This window comes from Charadrius vociferus, unplaced genomic scaffold (assembly GCF_000708025.1).
Source record: "Charadrius vociferus isolate BGI_N301 unplaced genomic scaffold, ASM70802v2 scaffold304, whole genome shotgun sequence".
Lineage (NCBI taxonomy): Eukaryota > Metazoa > Chordata > Aves > Charadriiformes > Charadriidae > Charadrius > Charadrius vociferus.
Genome location: NW_009648042.1, coordinates 436,681 through 458,281, shown reverse-complemented (window position 1 = coordinate 458,281; position 21,601 = coordinate 436,681). Strand labels below are relative to the sequence as shown.

Sequence of the window (21,601 nt, the reverse complement as noted above, 5' to 3'; positions counted from 1 at the left end):
TCTGAGTCATCAGATCCTGAAGTTTTTCCCTTCTCAATACTGGATCTTTTGGAAGAGTTGAAGTAGAGCAAAATTCTGCAGCTGGCTGATGTACAGATTTAGGCACCTAATAAGGAGAAAAGAGATTAAATCCAGTACTGGAAGCAAGACAAGCTGCTTTATCCAATATACTTCCAGAGCAACCTATGCATGTCAGACACCATGGGCCAAGGAATTCTGTGCTGTTATTGATACTTCCTGAATCAAGCTTTCACTTTGTTAAAAAAAAAAATCAGCTTACTGTTGCCACAGCTAGTTAAGCCACATAGTTAAATTCATTCAGTTTTACAGTCAAATGTACAGAAGACAATAAATTGCCTGCATTTGGTGCAACATTAGGCACCTTCATCTAATGAAACCCACATACTTAAGTTGAAGGTCAGAACAAACTTAAAAATCAAAGCTGCAACACTCAAGGTTTAAAACATCCTTCCTGCTAGTAGAGCCAATGCCAGTAAGTACAAATCTTTTATTAGGATGGCATTTCCAGGCATTCGGAAGAAACTGCACCCAAGAGATACATTGCAAGCAGGTTACTCAGGATTAGACCAAAGTGCTTCCACTAACAAGCCAGATTCCACAGGAGCTGGTGCATTGAGAGTATTACATTAAACTTTTCAAGTTTGGCATGAAAAATACACCTGTGCTCCCACATGGGAGCCTAACTTTGTAACTAAATGAGCACTTCTGCAGGGCCTTATTGCTCCTTGATTGTTTCAGACAGTCCCTTAACAGTTCATCTGAACTGGTTCTCACTTAAGAGGAAAATGTTTTATCAGAGAATAGGCAAGTCTAAGGTATCAGAGAAATCATGATAGTAAACTCTTTAAATAGCAGAAGGCCTGTTATTTATGGAGTGGCAATATTAGACTGTCTAGTCTAACATGTCTTTTGAAAGCAGCTTGCAGAAGAGGTAGGCTTGTTATAATTATTTTAATACCATAATTTTTAGTGATTCTCTAAAGCTTTGCTGCTCTCATTTGTCTATGCAGCTAGAGGGAGGCAAATCTGAAGACATTAAGCAGTTGCGTTATTTCAACTGGCCCAACTGTTGAGACACACAGAAACAAGTGAAAGTCTTCACTTTCCTACAGTACAAAAATTTGTCTTTCTAATAAGAGGTTACTACTTCAGTAGACTGTATAGCAATGTAATTGAGTATTTATATTAAGTCATTAGAAGACCATATAGCAGAAGGGCATATGCGTCATGACATTTAATTGTCACCCTAAATTCAAAACAAGTTTATGAAGTGCTCTTTGTACAGTTTTAGGACAAGCCCAAAACATACTCTTGCATTTCTTCAACAGTTACCCACAAATAATCACTAGCATTTGCAGAAATTCCAATGGCATGCATAGGGAAGAAGCTTGCAGGGTTTAGAAAGCTTCACAAAGCATAATCCATGTACATGCAGCACACCATTAACTCTGGAGGACTCCATTTCTATTATCTATGTCCCCCACATAATAGCTACTTGTTGAGCTGTGAGAAGTTTTACTTTCTTGTAGAGCTAGAAGAGTGCATCTTTGTACTATTCCATCTTAATTAGAATTTCTGATGCACAAGCACTACCTTTAACTACTGACTATGCAAGTTTATATTGCTGTATAATTTTCAAAAATGAACAGGAAGTAAAGCTCTTAAAGATCTAAGTGCAGGACAAAAGATACAGTTGAAGAAAGTTAAATCTCAGCAAGTTTTAAGTTTACTACGAATCTGAATCTTCCTGTCCATCACTTCATTAGCCCTCACTTAGTCTTAAAACACTTGCTGCCATGGTGTCATGGTCCGTTATAGATCAAACTGAATAATGCTTTTATTACCTTCTTCCTCCTCACTGCATTTACTAAGACACAAGTACACTACCTAAACTGGTTCTATATGTTTGCAAATGGATAACAGAAGCTTTTTACCTTTAAGTCATCTAACCAGGTTAATAGCTTCAGACATTGCCAGACTTAAGATTGGCCACTAGCTACATAAGTTAGACTTGTACACTAAACACAAACAAGTGAAAACAGCCTCATGAGCACGGAAGCAGAGGAGACTGCAGTGTTTCACTTGTGCTTTCATAGATGATACAATCTTTTGTATGCTTTTACAATTTGTTAGTCTTCATCTCCTTCCCCAGCTCATAGTCTGTGCATTACGCTGGTAGCATTCTTTACTTCAACTAGAAGAGCAAGCATACAGGCTTACATATATATTAGGGCTTTAAGCCAGGATCGAAACATTGAGACTCTTTCTGTAGAAGTTATTTTCTAGTTCCTGCATATATGAAAATACACCAGCCAGAAGTAGCTATAGTGAAGTTACCTCATACTGATTTGCTGTTTTGCTGGTACTTAGGTGTTCAAAACTAGAATATTCAAGTGCAATACAGAGCATACAAAAAACCCCATTAAAAAGTTAATGTCATGTTTTATGCCTTTGAAAAGAGATGCTTTGAAAAAAGCAGGTACTAGACATCCTTAACATGGTTTTAAACCACATTTTCTTTCTAGCCTACAGTTAGATACTGTTTCTGGAATTCATTACAAGCTGGTAGCAGACTTTGAATTTAGGCACCTGTTAGGCCAGGTCACAAACTTACACATGCTGAGAACACTTAACACTAGTGGTTCAAGCAACATTCAGGTTAGTTTTACATAGCACTGATAAGTTTAGGGTCTATTTTGTCATAACAATGTTTCTGAAACCTAACTTCAACACTACTCACACATTCAGAAAAACAGGTTTGACTATATCCAGAGAACTGACTAAAAATGGAGTTGAAAAGCCTAGAACTTGTTTTAGGACCTCTTAAACCATTGCAAATAAACCAATGTAAAGGCACACTGACCACTTTGGAATTTTACTAGTTGAAGTGCCAATATACTAGGTATTCACAGTAAAGCTTTATTTTATTTTTTTTTTTTTTAAGAGACTGAAGGTCTACTTATACATAACACACTACTCTAAAATACATTTCAACCGCTTTATATACTAGCAAAACCCCATCCTATGATACATGACCTCAATTCCTCTTATGTTTGTTAGCTGTGGAGTGCTAAATGAGCTGGAATGGTGATATCTAAGCTGTAAGCACAACAGTGAGCACCAACTGTGTAATATAGATACACAATTAACATTAGCTTTCTACTCAGAGCAGCATTCACAGCAGGTATGAATTAAAGGGCACTACATGACAGCAAGAGCCAAACTGTTTCACTTTCACAAAGCAAGCCACAAATTCAGCTCTAACCAAGTTTGCTGGTCCACAGGTTGCACAAACATTTAAATAGAGTAACAGTTTAAGAGCCCTGCACATCAGCTCACTCTGCTGCCTTAGGCTCAACTTCTTAGGTATTGCACCTTACAGTACATTAAGTGAAATAAGCATATTTTAAGATCAAGACCTAGCAGGTTATTAAAAGATGTCTTGGAGCTCTAACAGTTATTTCAGGGAGTAAAGAAAGGTTAATTTCAGCTCCAGAAAGCAGCAGCAGCAACATAAGCCTTTCATCTACCATGCCTAGATCCCTGCACAAGGTCATTTATAGGTTCTCTCTGGGAGCAAAATGGATCCAGCTACAGCATTGCATTGCCACTTTTTTCATATAAGCAAAGGCAAGAAGTTTCATTACCTAAAAAATTTAAAATATGATTTTAGTTGTCCTTTATACATACCTCAAACCAAGTAAGAAATTTTTTAATAAGTGGTTATGGAAGCTAGCTAGGTTCAGAAGACTATTTTTTACTCCTTGAATATTCTGTTGATATTGGGATTTGTCAATAGCTACTAAGCAAAAATATAGCCAGCTGGTGTTTCACTACGGTTTACTATGCAAATCAAAGTTTGAATACTTTAAAAATATGCTTTGTTTACTTAATTCAGTAATCCATCTTAAGCAACCTTACATTCCAACATTCAATTTAGTTTAATTTGATTGACTTGCACACCCACATATTACTATGAAGACCTCTAGGCAGTTTGCAAGTCTCTCCAACTGACTGAAGACCCTCCTTACTGCAAAGTTTTGTCTACCACTTAAGCCATCCATCTTCCCATCCTATACAAAAATAAGAGCCCCATCTAATTAGAAAGCATCTTGCATTTAAGCTTTAAATTAATCTGACACCAGAAATTCCAAGGCATCTTAAAGTGCTTGAGACTATTTCAGTATATGATAGTTACAGTAACACTATGCATAGTTGGGTGCACAACACCTACTTGTGCTCAGAGATACTTAGTGTGAGGCAACCGGGTTTTGTACCTGTACCACCACCAGTGGACACAAGATTCTACTCAGCTTGAGTGCAAAGATGAAGCAAGCTGAAACACCTTGATCCCATTGTTACCCAGTGCTGTGTGTTACCTACTCTTTTAATTTCGTGTTCAACCTTCTGTTTGCGCTCCCGCCTCTAGGCACAAAAACATCCATTTTTCAGTTATGCCAAGTTTACTGACAAAGTTTAAGCTTAATCATTTGCTGTGAGTAACATGGAATGAATTTTCTTGCAGAAACAAGGTAGTAGTGCTAAAAAACGTTGTGTACAACAGAATTGTTCAATTCCTCTGATTTTCTTCCTGAAGTCTAACTCCAAATTAAACACTGCTCTTAATGACATGACTGAACTCTGCTTTGCCTACCTATTTTCACAGTATCAGAATTGTTACTACCCAAGCACAGGTGAGAAAGAAGGCAGGCTAGCAGCCTGCTCAGCTGTAAGCCCTGCAGTAACTTTCATTTTACATTTCTAAAACAAACTATACTATTGTTAGACTCTCCAGGACAGCAGTATGGCTTATGCATTCATCTGGAATTACATATTTAAGCCCCTGTACAGTTGGTATTGCTTGATCTAGACATTAGATCTCTCTTGAATCAGCAGCTATTTTAATCAAAAGCCTAAAAAATTACTGAAGTGCTATTTGCATGCAGCCACAGACAAAGTATTTGATCCCTGTATGAGTCATACCTGCTTTGTACTGATAACAGTGGACAGAGCCAATAGCTGGGTCTGGACTCGGTTAATTCTTCTGTCTTATGCATAAAGCAGTTATTCAAGGCTCAAACACAGCAATACTGTGTTGATGTAAAAAGCAAAGCAGACCATCTTGCTACTCATAAATAAGGTTTAATTGCCAGAATTACTTCCCCCAAAAAAGAATGAAATAGGAGTCTAAATATAGGCCTACAAAATGCACCTTATAAAGCCTCTGCTAATAGGTAGCTTTAGTCCAATATACTAGTGTGAAAAGCTTATGACAGGTAATACTACATATGCCAACTCACTTCTTTGGGTTCCATATCAAACTTCTTTGGCCCAACACTTGCAGCTCCCCAGGACTTCGGAGGGTTCTGTAACTGCTGTGATGGCACTTGCTGCTGCCTGTCAGCTTTTTCCCAAGCCTCTCGAGTCTCCTGCTTCTTTTGTTCTGGCTCCTCCCTAACATGTGCAGCCCAAGCCTTCACAGGCTCCTGCTTCTTTTGCTCTGGCTCTTCCCTAACAGGCATTCCCCATGATTTCACAGGCTCTGGCTTCTTTTGTTCTGGTTGCTCCCTAGTTTGGGTTACCCAAGGTTTTGGAGATTCCTGCTTTTGTTCTGGTTCTTCCTTAACTTTGGTTACCCAAGTTTTTGGGGACTCCTGCTTTTTCTGTTCCTGCTCTTCTCTAACCTTAGCTACCCATGGCTTCGGCGATTCCTGTTTCTTCTGGTCCTGCTCTTCCCTAACCTTTGCTACCCAAGGTTTGGGGGTCTCCTGCTCCTCTCGGACACGTGCTACCCAGGCCTTTGGAGCTTCTTGCTTCTTCTGTTCTTCCTCCTCAACACGGGTCTCCCAGGGCTTTGTAGACTCACGCTTCTGTTCCTCCTCTTTAACACGAGCTTCCCAAGGCTTTGGAGAATCTGGTCTTTTTGGTTCTTGCTGCCTAACACGAGCTTCCCAAGGCTTTAAGGTCTCTTGTTTCTGCTCTTCAATATCAACAAGCATTTCCCAGGACTTTGGAGGTTCTTGCTTTCTAGCACTCTCAGCTTCCCAAGATTTGGGCTCTTCTGGCTTCTTCTTGACAGAGTATTCTGCTTCAGGCAAATAACGCCTGTTGAGAAACTATATAGACCAAAGAAACTTAATGGCTCCCAAGAAAACATTTTGCTACTACAGTTCAGGTCAGTTAAGTTAGGTCACCCAGCTACTGAAAATTTCTGGCTAAAAGCAGAGCCTAGACAGTTTATGCACTAGCCATGAAAACTATGTGGACAGCCTTGGCTTTATCCTACAACACTACAGACTAGCTTTGTTTGGCATGCCACAGAGAACCATGAAACAGTCCAGAACAGCACAAGTGAAGCATACTTCAGCTGAGCTAATCTTTCACCCTTACCCTCAAATGCTAACTGATATCCCTAGGTAGTGACAATGTCAAGTTCAGTTGTGATTTTTATAAAGATAGCTCTCCTCCCTAAACATCTAAAATGCTGCGGTATTGTATTAGTAGACATTCTGCTAAGTGTAGCAGCACCATCTCCCCCAAAATCTTTGATGCTTTAGAACTCCAATAACTAGGTCTAACTGCTATTCTTAATGGAGTTTAAATACTAGTAAGTCACCAGATTCTCAGATTTAGTATCACTAGACTTCTACAACTCCAGGCTGTGTTTACTGTCACTAAGTCTGAGTTCAATTAAGATGTCCTAATGTTTTCCTGAGTTACTACTTTGTCATAAAACGGAAGTAAATATATGAAGCAAAGAATGTACAAGGCTCACTGGCTAAGATTTTTTTCTGACAAGTCACCAGAAAAGTTTTAGTCAGGTAACAGTGTCACCAGTAGGTTACGAAAGCTTGTTCTAGAGTACACCCTCTAGTGGGATACCTGGGAAACAGGGATTCAGCAATTTAAGAACCCATATTTCCACTTACAAAAGGACACCCTTCCCCACCTTTTGAACAAAAGCCTAATGGTTTTTATACTGGTGCCAGTTGAAGCTTGAGTACTTAGCTCAGGAGTCTGAAGAGCTGTTGAAACAGGTCTACAAACCCCTGTGCACACAAGTCTGTCTTGGGATCCCTACTTTTCTGACAAATCATAGCAAGACCTACATCATTCTCAACCCCATCGATATCAAGTCTACTGCAACATGCTTTGCTTTTAGATGTGTATATTCTCTATCCTGTAGTACACAGAAGATCAGTGTTTCCACTCTGAAGGCTGACACTTTGGTTTATTCAGGAAAGTGCCAGAGCATTAAAGTACTATACTGCTCCATCTAATCCTACCCCATTTATTCCAAAATACTCCAGGGAAGCCATAAGAGTTTGTGGTTGGAAATAGAAATGCAAGTCTTTAATGCTTCCTACATAACGCAACACCAGAGTTGCTGTTCAGACTCCCTTTTTAAGTTTAAAAAAGGGCTGCAGAAGTGCAGTTATGTTTCTGATAATCACAATACTAAAGGAAAGCAATTAGCAGTGGAGTATCTTACCTCCTGTGGCTGTATTTCAGACTTCATAAGCTCCATAAGGGATTCTAGAGAAAGGATGTTAATTTGTTTCAGCTGATCAAATACAGAAAGGCAGATCAAACAGTAGCAAGTCTTTAATTCTATTTAAATAGTAGTGCCAATTGCTAAACCAGATATTCTGAAAGCTCAGCTTGTCCTTCAACATGCTATTTTTAGACAGGCTTTTATTTTCTGATTTGGTTCTACATTTGAAGACATTTAGAGTTAAGCAAGAAACATTTTGTAGTACCCATAATTTGGTTATTGTAATATGTAACATTCCCAACACAAGACAATTCTCACATCTTCAACATGGAGCCTTGCTCAGAAGGCAAAAACATCCTATTACTATGAATTAGATTTTTTTCTACAACATTAGCCAGAATAGGGCTGCAAGCCTTGCAGGTTCCATTTTAGTTACTACATTACAAGCAAACTATAGCACAGGATTAGATTTAGCATCAAGCTATGCAAAGTCAATGCTCAGTTCAAGCTTATCCCAACATCATGCTACAGAAAGTGAACCCTGTAATATTCCACCTGGTTCTTTGACAGACTCTCCTTTTGACATCTGTCTTGTTCTCTCAGGTTTTCTATTTGCTTCTTCCAATTCTTTTACTGGCACAGTGGTGCGAGGAGTCGGAATACTTTCAAAGTAGCCAGAGTCTAGAAGTTTGGATAACAGGTCCTTCATGTGTTTATCTGAAGAGTAAAAATCCATGAAGTTAAGATATGAAAATTTGAATTTAAAGGATATTCAGACTACAGTTCAAGACTCCTTACTTCCTCCCTTTATATAAATTGCAGCTTCTCCAAGTTCATACATCTTACTGAGAGCAATAAAACATTTTAGTAAAGGAAAGTATTAGTTAAAACTGCTTTGTATATTACAGATGCAAGCATCTTTGCAATCCAGAGGTAAGACTGCAGCTAAACACTGAGCCACTGGTCTCACATGCTTAGAAAGGATTTGTTTACCATTATAAACTAGTCAGCATTGATACTAAAAGCACATTCTGCAGACTGTAACATAGGTAAAGCTAAACAAAGTCACTATGAAACTTCCCTACAAGACCCTCTTCCCCGTGGTAGGATGGTAAGTCTCAGAGGAAAACAGCAAAAACAAGTTGGGGAAGAAAGCAAGAGATTGTTCCAGACAACTTAATCCTCTAAAGTTTTAGAGCAAAGTCAGAGTTGACAGTTGAAGAAACATAACTGTGTACTCTTTCCAATGAGCATCATCCCGTTTCCTTCTTTATCTGAAAAAGGGACAGCAGTTTAGAGAGTTAAGACCTCAGAAGTAGCAGTGATACTAGAAATTGTCTCAGAGGAGCCAGAGACAGGGCAGCCTTGAGAACAGGAAGAATATTCAGTGAAAGATCACTCCTACGAGTGACAAACAAGAATAGTAACTAGAATTTAATACGGATATAAAAATTGCCTTCCAAGACAATGAATGCTAACAGAAGTCATAAAAGCTTTATCTGAAGTTTAGCTTGCACACAAAATGATGGAAGACTGACACTAAAGGTGCAGAGATACTAACAGGAGTCACAAGTTGTTTAGATGGTAGCCAAAAAGCTGCAAGAATTTGGAGTCCAAGATAACCAGGCAACTATCAGTTCATGTCAACAGATACAAAGCTAAAGTTACCAGCTTGTAGCTCTACAAGGCCAGCTTGCACTTTGTCCAGAACTATATGGACTTCTACAACTTAGTTGTCCGTTCAACTATCTGTATGTGGAAATTAGATAGGGTACATTAGTGCTCTCATCTAACAGTTTCAACAACATTATTGTCAATGACAAATGAAAGATTACTACCACACAGCCGTTACAAGACCGGAATAAATGGGATAAGCAAGGTCTGTTTGCAATAGGAAAGACTCAAGTACAACTCAAGTAAGGATAGTTTCTTCACAAACAAGTTCTAAACAGGAACATAGAACGCATGTCATCTTACAATCAAGGCTTCTGAAACTAAAAGCCACAGATGAAAGAAAATGTGGGATTCTACATATTTTGGTGTGCTTGAAAAATGAGGACATTTGCAACAGGTCAAATCAAGACTGCACTGTGCATTATTAGATATCACAGCAACTTCCACTAATGACTATCCTTCCTCAGTGTTGTATCCTGCATCATAGTCAGACAATGGGTATGAGCCTAGAATTCCCACAAGAGAGAATCTTCAATCTGTGAGACCTTCAGCCTGGGGCCACTGAAGCTTTGTAATATGTATCGGTATACTCAACTAAGCATTTATGCCTGGGAACAGTGTTCACATCTTAACCCATTTGCACATAACTATCCAAAAAGCTTCCCACTGCTAGTTTTGTAATGCATTCATGCATTAGATTTCAAATTACTACCATCATTACACTCCAAAAAGGTGCTAGTACATTGGTAGAACATGCTTCCTTTTTCCAGGCAAAGACTTACTGTATCATTATTGATCTGCACTTAAACAGAACTTCAAACAAACAGCAGTTCATCCTTGGATAACCGAGTCACAGCACTTGAAAGTGCTTAATTTAATAATTTCCCATAAATATCTTAACACACATTAATATATAAGTGGCACACAAGTTTCAGATCTCTAAGTTATTTCTCTAGATGAGACACTCACATGTTGTTCCAACCACAGGTTTCTCACTTCCTTCTAGAAGGTCCCAGAAGTAAAGAGATGATTGTTCCATCTGGTCTTCAACACTAAAACAAGTGAGTTTTACCAGGTAGAATCATAGCCAAGATCAAATCCTGTAGTATTCCAGTACCCCTTAAGACACTGACTAATGTTTATGATAATGCATAGAGTGAATCTTAAGCCCATTATCCAGTACTGAAAGTGATTCATCTATATCTGTTTGCACATGATTTAGTCTAGCAAATATAAGTTCTTTGTTGGTAATTAAGACAGACTGGAGAGCCTAGCATTATTCCATGAGACCATATGGCTGGACTTCATCCCATGCCAGGATTCCTAGACAGGGAAACAATCACTATTTAATCAGCTGATCACCTTGTTTATTGGATGCACATGTGCAGGGGCAACCATCAACACCTCCTGCCACTCTGCTAGTTATTGAGAAATTTTGACATAGGCCTATGATCCACCCCACCCCCTCCAGAAAACGGATTTTGAGGTGCACCATGATGAAATTTAGTGTCCTGAAGGAAAGTATTATGCTTCTTGTGGAAGTGTAACACAATGAGAATTACAAGCTAGAAATAAAGTTATGTCACTGGGATGAGAGACTTTGGCTTTTTATAAGCATCTGTTCTTTAGATGTTAACTTCAGAGCAAAGATTAGGCAAGTTAACATAGGACAAGTGATTACAAGTTTTAGGAACTTGTCATGTTTGAATATGGAAATAGTCTCATCCATGGTGCTTCAACTTACCACCTAACAACTACTTTTTCCATACTTAAACAAAATTTTCCATATTTAAACACAATTCTTACTACATTATCTTTAAAACAGACAGGCTGTCATACTAAACATAAGCATCATAGTACAAACATGATGCCAAGTTAGTACTGACATACATTATGTGTGTTGACAACCTGTTACCTTAAGATGTATGACATTTAGTGCAGCGGTATCGAAAACATCAGTCAAATTTTTAAAAACTACTTTGAAGGTAACAGCAAGAGCACCTCAGGACTACCACCTTCCATTCCTTTGAAATAAAGCACATCTGGAGCATCATGTGAATGGAATATGGAACAGTTCTGTGTTTACCATGCTTTTTCCATTTCATGAACAGCGAGACCTCAGGGAAGCAACACACCACCAGCTTCCCTCCTTATAATGGTATTGGACTATCTTCCCCTCAACCCCACAGGGAGGCATAAGGTGCCAGGGCTTGTGTGTAACTCACAACTGAGGCTGTAATTACTGCAGCTTTCCTTTAATACTCAATGAGGTAAATCTGCTACATTCCTAGTCTCAGACTAAAGCAAGTATGCTGAACAGAATTTTAATTAGTGTCCCAAAACATAATATTTCAAGACATGGCAGTGTCAAACAGAGGACATTTATTGTAATGAATGAAGCATACCAATTAGATAAAAATCCTGAACTTACCTCAAGTTCTCATTTCTTTCTGGACAAGTCAGTTTCGCAAATCTTATGAGGTAGTCTAGTTCTTTAGAAGGCAAGTATATTGCACCATTCACACCACCTTTGAAATCTTTCTGAACATGCTCTTGAGTGAAGTTCTGCAGCACATACTGGACTTGAAGTATTGTACGCAGTTTTTTCTTCTCTGCTTCAAGCTTCAATAGACTCTCTCTTCGTTGTGCCTTCTTCTGTGCTTTCAGCAGCTATTTCAACACATGAATTCGACAGTTAAACACAATGGTTTAGTAACAGGATTCCAGGATAAGACACACTGAGTTCTAGTATTGATCATCATACATTGATCAAAATAACTATTAATTTTGGTTAGATAACAGAAGTTCCTAATTCTGTCTTCAGATACCCAAGATCTTTCAAGCTCCTCCTCTGGAAGAGCTCCCTATTTATCTACTAATTCTCTGCACATCTAGCTGTTAGTCAAACTGGATACTAGTAGCTTCACTTGTGATATGCTTTTATGATATTTAGATCTTGATTATGCCTGTTAGTTGCTTTATAACAACAGCCTTCACAACTGAATATAAAATTTATGCCAACGCACAAATCCAAGCCTAGCTGACCTTTAACATTTATCACATTAAGTTAGTAATGCAGAAGTTGTCTCAAATTTCTCCTACTGAGACAACTGCCTCTTCACTTTTGAATACTCCAATTTAAATGATACAGCAGAATCCCAGTTACTTATTTCTGTTGGCAGAAGACAGCAGAATCCTACAGTTACTCTTATTTCTGTTGGCAGAAGACTGAAGCACTCATTAAATAAGCAACAACACAAGTCACAGAACATAAACAGCCCCCATGCATTTGAGGAGAAATTTCTCGTCGTGTACTAATAAATTTAAGCAGCAGAAGCTATCCAAGTAACTGCAGAATTTAAAATGCCTCAATATGGGGCATCTTAAGTTTCTTTGCAAGATCTATGAAAATTTAGTTTTCTAGAATGCACTATAAAGGATACAAGGATGTTGCTGCCAGAATGCCCCCTAGTGTCCCAGTAATGGGTATTGGCTGTAGAATCCATACTGGTAGAAGTAGAGCCAGTGAAAAAAACAAAGTGGTTTAGTCTTTAAATATAGCATAAGTTCAAGAATAGACATGAACTGGTAGAAGTTAATGCTGGATTACTAAAAACACCTACAGAAAGCTACACTGGGTCACAGTCCTTCATTTCTGATATTTTATGGGCAGCTACACAGAAGAAAGCAATATGAAGCAATCCAAGTTTTGACATTCAGCATCATAGTTTATGTTCATACAATGACTGAGGGAACCCCATGCAGCAACACTGCTGAAAAGGCTCTTATATCTCTGCTCACATAGTGCTTAGTGCTTTACTGCACTACCTGGAATTACTACATACACAAAAAATCCTGTGTAGCAAAATTGTTCAGGTCTCAGTCCACACAGACAAGCCATTTTACTAGTCCTTCAGCATTTTGGAAGAGGCAGAGGAAAGAAATGCCAGAGCAGTGACTAATCATGTTTAGCATCCCAAGCATTACCTTGGATCAGATCTTTTCATAAGGATAGTGTTTGCTTGAGCCAAGAGACAAGTTTCTCCAAAGAAAAAAACCACTTGCTTACATAAAAATAATGTATGTAGTGCTTTAAACCCTGAATAAAGACCTAAATAAAGCACTACACCTGCAACTTGCCATAATTAGAGACAACTACAGCAGAATAAGTGGCAAACTCCACAAGCTTCAGTAAAATTTTGCAGAGAACTGTACTTCTCACTGAAACCACAGTGATTCAACCTCAGCACTCTCCCTCACTGGAAACATCAAAACATTCAGTTTGGAAGGGATCTTATCTAGCCAAGCCTCCAGAACAAAGGCTATGCTCAATCAAGACCAGATTGCTTAGAGCTTTGTGCAGTCAGGTCTTGAAAAGGTCCAAGGAGAGATTATACTACTTCTCTAGGCAGCCTGCTCTAGAGCTCAATTATCCTCAGTGACTGTTTTCCTCCTATCTAGTTGGAAGCTACTATTTCAATTTATGATCACTCCTTCTCCTACCAAATCTCAACAAAAAGCCTGGCTCCATCCTTTCAGTAATCTCTTTGGTATTTGAAGGCCAATATTACATCCCCTGCCAAGCCTTCACTTCACCAGGCCCAACAAGCGTAGTTCTTCCAGGCTCTCCTCACAGGTGTCATGCTCTAGCCCCCAGCCATTCAAAGGCCCACCACTGGACTCACTCAAGTTTATCTATAGCCTTTGTGTACCAAGTGACCACAACTAGACACAACTGATTAACAAGTACAAATAATCAGTTCTCTTTAATCTGCTGGTCCTCAGTCTAAGTCTAGCCTTCACTGCTCGAGGGGTACGCTTGATTTACTTTGCCTACTGCCCACAAGGACCTGCACGTCCTTTCCAGTAGGACTGCTCCCCTGCAAGTCTGCACCTATACAGGGGATGAGCCCACCTCAGGTACAAGATACCAACAAGGTCATTAATGGTTTCAAACCTAAGTAAACTAGAGTCATCTGAAACACAGCTGAGTTCCAGTGATTCAGTTTACTTAAGCACAAGTTCTTACAGGGGTACACAGTGAATAACTATATTGTGGAGGCCAGTGGTACACAAATTGTCAACATTTACTCTGCTCTACTCACTACTCCACGCAGTTTAAGCACATTGCTCCCCCATGTTCCAAGATGGAAGCTTCCTAGTATTCTGTGTATTGGCACAAGTGTAGCCATTAGAAGGGCAGCACAAACCTTGCAGTTAGTCCCTGACAATATTGGGAAGAGCGTTTTATACTTACATCTTGGCTAAGTCCTGAAAAAGTCTTCTGAAGCTCCTTGGCAAATTCCAAGTTGTGTACTACTTCATCATATTTCTCTACTGCCTCCTACAAAGGAATAAGTATGAGAACTTATATTTTTATTTAAGACTACTGGTTGCATCTCAATCCCCTTGGACTTAGATAGCTATTCATTTAGTGTGTACTTCCCTGAAACAAACTTCTCTAAAGATACTATGTAATAGGTACTTTAAGTTTAGTTGTTAGTATCATTCACCCATGACTGTCTGAGATGCAGTACAAAGCCAGCTCACACCACTGCACAGATATCCTACAAGCTGGTCTGTATTAGACTTCCCAGGCAACATTTTGTGCAATATATGGTATACCAGTAAACAGGAAAGTCTGTATACCAGTTATTTCATTTTTCCTTTTGTTCCCGTAAGTCTCAGCAATGAGGTAAACAGCTACTTAAAATCAGATACTGATATGAAAGCCTGGAAGGAATACAAGAGACAGACAAGTTCAGCACAGATGTTTTACCCTGATGCTTAGCTATATGCCTTTACAGATAAATTGTACAAACTTTAGAAAGAAAACAATATAGAAGGCAAGTCATACTTCCAGGAAAGTCTTTTAAATTTGGTCTCCACAAATAAAGCGGATTTCCTGCCTTCACTAATGACTTCAACCAGTATTTTACTAGCCAGCCTTCAGAAAGGCTACTTAAAGTAGATTATTAATTGCATTTTGATATACCCTATTTTTATGAGTTTTTCCCCACTGAGGAGCCAGTTCATTTTTATAAGTCTCCTTGACAGCTCTGAAGATGGCTAAATGCTGCAGTTCAGACATGCTGTCTGTATCCTCATACCATAAGGCATACCTAGGAAGTAACAAGTTAAGTTTAATTTCAGTTGTTCATATGTGCTTTACACTGTTTGGTTTATGCTTATGACATGATATCAGAAGTTTCTCTAGAATGGACCCATCAGTCTAATATAAAGCTCTTTCAAAGTAGTGTTAGTGTTGATAAGTGTTTCATCAGTGCAGTGACAAAAGCTTAATCTACCATCCCAATAAGTTTTGGAACATGTGCAAATTCCATATGTGTTCCTAAGCAACCGGAAAACAAGTTTCACATTCATTTGTTCTACCAATTTGATTGTTCAGTTACTTGTATTCACTTATTTGTAGCATACTAGACATTACTAGGCCTAAATACTACTTAGCACAACAAAGTGCATGAGTTACTGTACAGCACTCATCTGGTAGTTCAAGTTGTCCTCACACATCTTATCAAGCAACTTTTAAGAACTAATTAGCAAGTTCACTTAGCACTTGGGAGAATGACTCCTAAGACCCTAATGCCCATGCATTTGACACCTGAGGAAGACTCACAATTAACACCAACATCTTACTAGGCAGGTTGCAGTAATTGTGCTTTTAACCATGCAAATCCCAGAGTAAAACTCCCTACCTGAAAACATCAGGAACAGTTACCACTGCTCTGATGACAAGCTATAACTCAGCTGCAGTAATGCCATAGCTTTCTTTTGTCATACCTGCTACTAACATTCATTAACAGCATGTTGGAGGAACAGCGCTGAGGAAAGTCTGCTCAGCTTGCAAAACAGCACAGTATTGCCAGTGAGAGCATTTAACTTGCTGTAAGCTCTGTATTTTTGAAACAAATGTTTCCTAAAGTAAGGCTAGCACGCACACAGTAGCTCTGGCAGGCATGTACCGTAAGTAATTACAGTTTAATCCAAATTGCTGGCAAAACTAGTTCATCACCAGATGTGCGCTTCTTCCTCTGTGTGAGAAAATGAAAAATATAGATGACAAAGTTACATTAGAGCTCCACTGTATTATAGGCAGTTTGGTTTCTTTAGAAAAGTGTCCAAATTATTAACTCAGCTCTAGCTTCAATCACCAGGTCTCAGTACTTGTATATACATTGAGAATTTGCCTCTGAAAGGGACAAAGGCAGTATTTCTGCATCTTAACCACTGAAACCAAGGTCTTCACTAGGTTATTAGTTAAATACTGAGTTGACACATGCTTCTGCAATAGCTATCTGAACAGTTTGATGACCACTTGTCAGTTCGCTAGCAAGACTGAATCTAATTCCACATTTTAGAAGGCTGAGATATCCCAGAAACTGGGATTAAAATGCTAACACTTATAAAGTTAAGCTCAGCTGGGAATACTGAGAGCCAGTAACCAAGTTAATTGCCATTTTCCAAAGTTAGTGCTGCTGGATGCATTTGCAAGAAACATCTACAGAATCCTTCACCTTTTTAGTTCCCCAGTCTTAATTTCACTTCCACTTAACAGCTTTTCACAGTCCAGGATGTGTACCAAGATAAATAGTAAAATTCAGAAGTAGCTTTAAAACGCATTCAAGACTAATCAAGCTTACACACAATACTGTTCAATAGTCTTACTGTTAGCGACATAAGAAAACAGGTTGTATTTAACAGCTATGATCTAAACACAAAAGGCTGTTGCCCACCTGATTCCAGATTGAGTTTAGAGGAACTAGGTCATCATAGTACTTCAAAACCTCACATTTAATTCTTTTATTTCTGCACTTGAAAAGGCAAGAGACTACACATTTTGTAGCTAAATGATCATTCACTCCAATAGGTCTACTCTACTTTAAATAGCAAGTTATCATTTCCTCTTATCCATTTATGTCTAGCTCTCATTTACAAATGATTCAGAGTAAGGAAATAGTATTTGTGGCCTCATACTGCTGCACTGTGATAAAGCTAACAGTCAATGAAGTATTTTTCCAACTGGTTTATTAGCAGGATCAGCACTACCACTGAAGTGTTGGTGTCCTTTATCACACAATTGTTCTTCAGCATGTGTGAAGTACATTTTAAAAATGTGACTCCTAGCTGATAAGAGCAGTAAACCCTTTGGATTATGTGACACTGCTACTAAGACATGTTTCAGAAACAATAGCTTTCATGCATAAAAGCTTGGTTTCAGTTCTAGAATACATTCTAGTCCAACACAGAAAACAAAGCCAAAACCCACTATTTTAACACCAGGCAAGTTTAAAGCTAGTTCCACAAAATGGATCCATTTGTTGAATAACAATCTTGCATCCTGGCATCCCAAACTCGAGCAACCTTAGGTACAAAATAAGACATTTTTCTAACAGCATGAGAGTGCTGGCAACTCCCAGCCATCTAATGGCAGCACTAGAAGGACAGGGGAGTATTCTCAACTAAGTCAGTAATTCATAGCTAGATTCTTGTATTGGGAAGCCTTTAGATCCCATGCAAGTTAAACCAGCATCATCCTTTGTACCAGAGACCATTTGTCAGCTATACTTTAAGAGCTACTTGTAACCAACAGCACTATGCAGCCAACAGGCAATTTCAAGGACCACCAGTTAATGAAGAAGTCATAAGGATTATTTAGCTACCCCAGAAACCTTTAAGTTTAGGTTCTAACACTGCAATGCCATAGCGCTAAACTGCATATGGACACCTCATCAAGAAATAAAGGTGCAGGAGCACTGAAGCTGAAAGTCTTCAGAGCAAAGATAGACAAGGACCTTCTATTACTTCAGTACACAACATGAAGGTTAAAGCAGAAGGCTTAAAGCTTGCAGCCTCATCATTCAGCTTAATTACCTATAATTTGTCCATTTGGTTTTGTGAAAGGCACCACTACAAGCCTGCGGGCATTACTTCTGTAAAACTACACCACCACCTCCTTCAGCAACCTGTCCCTTCTGACATGTTTGAAGGTTTTGAGGCCATCCACTCCTGCATAAAGCAAGCTTACCAACTGGTCTTGATTGAGGGCTTCTCCCTTCTTCAGGCGATCTTTGTAGTCTTCTAGTTTGAGCTGTAGGAAAATCCAAAGTAGATTTTTTTAATATTGATTTCTGTCTAACATGGATTATGGGGTATCAGTGAAATTACATATTCTTTCTGTATTTCAAGTCACCTGTATACTGCAACAGAATAGGAATTTTACTACATCCTCTCATTTTCAGAGGAGAGGAACATAGAAAGTTTTGCTATGCCTTTGATTTGGCAACCTCCAGGACTGCCTACTTCCCATTCCTATCTTTGCTCTGATTTCTGACTTGCTACCTTTATTTCCTTTAAGAAATACTAATGCATTGACCCTAGATCTTTAAGAGACCCCAAACACATCCAGTGTCCTTATTTTAAATTAGGCTTTTTTACCTTTCCAAGCCAATGCTGGAATTTATCTTATCCTTGAATAATCCTACTTAGTTTTCCAGTGCATGTCTTTCAAAATCTGGCTTCAGTTATTTCATCAAGACTTTATATCACTGTTTCCAAAGAAAGTAGACTAATGTCTTTAGGGAAGAAATAAGATTTGTTTCTAATATACTGAAGCAGTCTTTAAAAACTGATGTAAACTATACAAAACTAACCTATTAGATCTTACAAGCTCCTTTATACACACAGGGAAAAGAAAGGGGAGCTCACTGCCATGAAGTTGCATACTATTTCATTTATAAATCTACCCACATAGGGTTTACTGACATAGTACCCATAGGAGCCTAGGACTAGGAATACTTTCTAGTCATTCTAGTAAGTCACACTTTCATTTGCTGTCAAAGCCATATTGCCATTCATGTGGAAACCAAAGATACTTGAGAAATTTGCAACAAGCTTCCTTGGACAGAATAAGAACACAACATCAAGTTGGTTAATCACACGAGGAAGCCAGGCTTATCTGACATTATTCAAAGTGACAGCGTGATGCATGACATGAGACAGCAGTAATACTGCATCTCCTGCAGGTGGATCAAGTCCCCTAGCCACATGGCCAGGAGTCTGATCCACTCCCTCTTCTCACTCTAAGGCATAACACAAAGCTTTTCAGACATTTAGAGAAGCACAACATATTCATACATTTGCTTTACTTGTAACCCTGACCCAGCATCAAGAGCAACAGCACCATTATTTCTTCTATCTTACAGAAAATAGCATTTACCCAATTAAAAAATCATGCACATAGCCTTCAGTCACCTGCCAATCAACTGAAAAGTCTTAGAATGCAAAAGCCTGACAAGCTACACCCACAATCTTTTAGGTGTATCAAAAAAATCTCAGTCCTTATCCTTAAGACTGTTCTGCACGTCCCGTTCCCCCCGCCCCCTCCCCAAAAAGCACATTTCAAAGCAAGAGAGCAGGCTTTGGAGGCTTTCTGATTAAAAGCTTCCTAGTGGATAACATTTGTCTGTATTTAAAAACGGGAAGTCAAAGATTTATGCAAAGCGAAGTCCAATACATATTTAATACAATTTGACATTTCCATGAGTTAGAGGAAACACTGTTCCTAATTTCCAATTTTACATACATCTCTACACCCTAATATTAGATGCACGTAATCAATAGAAGAAATATGAAGATTTCTGCAAGACTACAAACCATCTCCAAATCAGTTCTAATTTAGTTCAGAACTGATTCAGACTATTAGAGAAGCATCTCCAGTTTTTATCAACATTCAATTACTTTTGCTTACTATTGGACATGCACTGTAAAGCTGGCAGCTGAGAACAGGTTGATAGTTAGCTGCATTCCTGATTACCTGAAACAATAGTGTTATGCTCACGCAATGTCAAAGGCAAGTAGCCCATCTCAGAACAGTAAGAGTAAAGAACATCATTCTTTACTATACAGGGGGTTATAAATGATAACAAGCCACTGGCAAATTCACATTTAGGTCCTTTCATGGGTTATTTAAAAAAATCCATGATTACTCTCTATGTGCAGACACAACCTCATTCCAGCTATTATAAAATAGGCACGGAGTTTTACAATTAGCAGTTTAAATATGTGCCATACCAAAGAAAAACAAGTTACCTTCTTTTTCTCAATGTTCCTGATCTTGTGTTTGAGGCAGATAAGCCCATTATCAATGTAAGTCTCATATGCCTGGGAAGGAGAGGCTGCCGAGTTCAGCGCAGACTGCAGGGGGCTGGAGGGAGGTTGGTTCTCCCCAGACGGGTTCACCTGCTGCTTGGCCGCCTTCATGCTCTTATCCTCCCCCTCCTCTGACCGGCCTGAAGGTGATGATAGGCGACGGAAAGGGGCTTGGGAAAGCTGCACCATTGAAATGGATGGAGCTGCAAAGAAACTCCTTTTATTTAGCTCTCTCACGTCTGTCCGCCCCCTCCCCCCCCCCTTTTTTTTTTTTAAGTTATATCTTCTCTCATCACACATTCAGAAGATATAGCCACAAAATTAAGCCTCAGTAAGGATTCATTGCAATCTTTCACTCTTCTCCCTCGCCCTTTCAAAATATCCCTAACAGGAATTTCAAAGCAAGGCAAACTTTGTATTGTTCAAGTCTCCCCACCCATCCAGACACCAGAAATCCTTTACATAGGCAGAATCAGACAGCACAGGGGATGATTCCAGAAACCCAATATAGTGTCCATATAAAACTAGGCGGGTTTCCTGCACACATCACCCACAAGGGAAAAAAACTGCAAGCAAGCAATTGCAAATCATGCCACCAGCCTCACATCCAGGCTGCAGCCTGAATGAAGATTTAGAAGTGGCATGCCTGAAGGTATAGAGCCTCTCTTCTTCTCAACCCCCATTAAATCAGTTTTACCCCTTCATGACCTTTGCAGCAATCCAACTGAGAATTTAAGATTTCAACTGGAAAAAGTGAAGACAAAAAAAAAGCTTAATAAAGCAAGCAGCACGCTCAGTTACAACAGCATCATTCTTCACGAGGAAATGGTCTCTGCCTACACCCATCCAAAAGATGTGCTTGTGCCACGGCAAGACACCAGGCTTTGATGGGAGGGGCCGGGCTTTAACCTTGAACAGAGAATTTCTGTAAGAGATGCTCCACCACCCTCATCTTCAACTACTTACACCTGCTCCTGGAAAGCAATGACACCACATTTCTGCCTCCCTACCCACCAGGCCTGCAGCCCATAACGCCAGCGGGCACCAGCCGCCCACGCCGAGGGGGGCGAGGGGCCGGGGAGGAGAAAACCCGCATTTCCCCGGGTTGAGCCCGCTCAGCCCCCGCACACCCTCCCCGCCGGCTCCCGGCCCCACCGAGGGGGGAGCCCAGGGTCAGCCCCTCATCACGCCCTTGCCAGGGGCGGCGAGGAGGCACCGCCCGGGGAGGGCACGGCCGCCACC

General features: G+C 39.5%; 1 protein-coding gene across 1 annotated transcript in view; it reads right to left on the bottom strand.

Annotated features, from left to right (window-relative positions):
* Nucleotides 1-20,558, bottom strand: part of CAPRIN2 (caprin family member 2) — a 36,407-nt gene extending 15,849 nt beyond the window's left edge. Inside the window, exons 1-8 of the mRNA XM_009883632.1 lie at nucleotides 20,300-20,558; nucleotides 18,237-18,299; nucleotides 14,448-14,534; nucleotides 11,622-11,860; nucleotides 10,160-10,242; nucleotides 8,072-8,233; nucleotides 7,514-7,557; nucleotides 5,322-6,137 (exon numbers count right to left, since the gene is read on the bottom strand). Coding sequence (XP_009881934.1) covers nucleotides 5,322-6,137; nucleotides 7,514-7,557; nucleotides 8,072-8,233; nucleotides 10,160-10,242; nucleotides 11,622-11,860; nucleotides 14,448-14,534; nucleotides 18,237-18,299; nucleotides 20,300-20,548 — 1,743 coding nt within the window. The 5' untranslated portion in view covers nucleotides 20,549-20,558. The remainder of the gene's footprint in view (nucleotides 1-5,321; nucleotides 6,138-7,513; nucleotides 7,558-8,071; nucleotides 8,234-10,159; nucleotides 10,243-11,621; nucleotides 11,861-14,447; nucleotides 14,535-18,236; nucleotides 18,300-20,299) is intronic.
* Nucleotides 20,559-21,601: the final 1,043 nt, after the last annotated feature.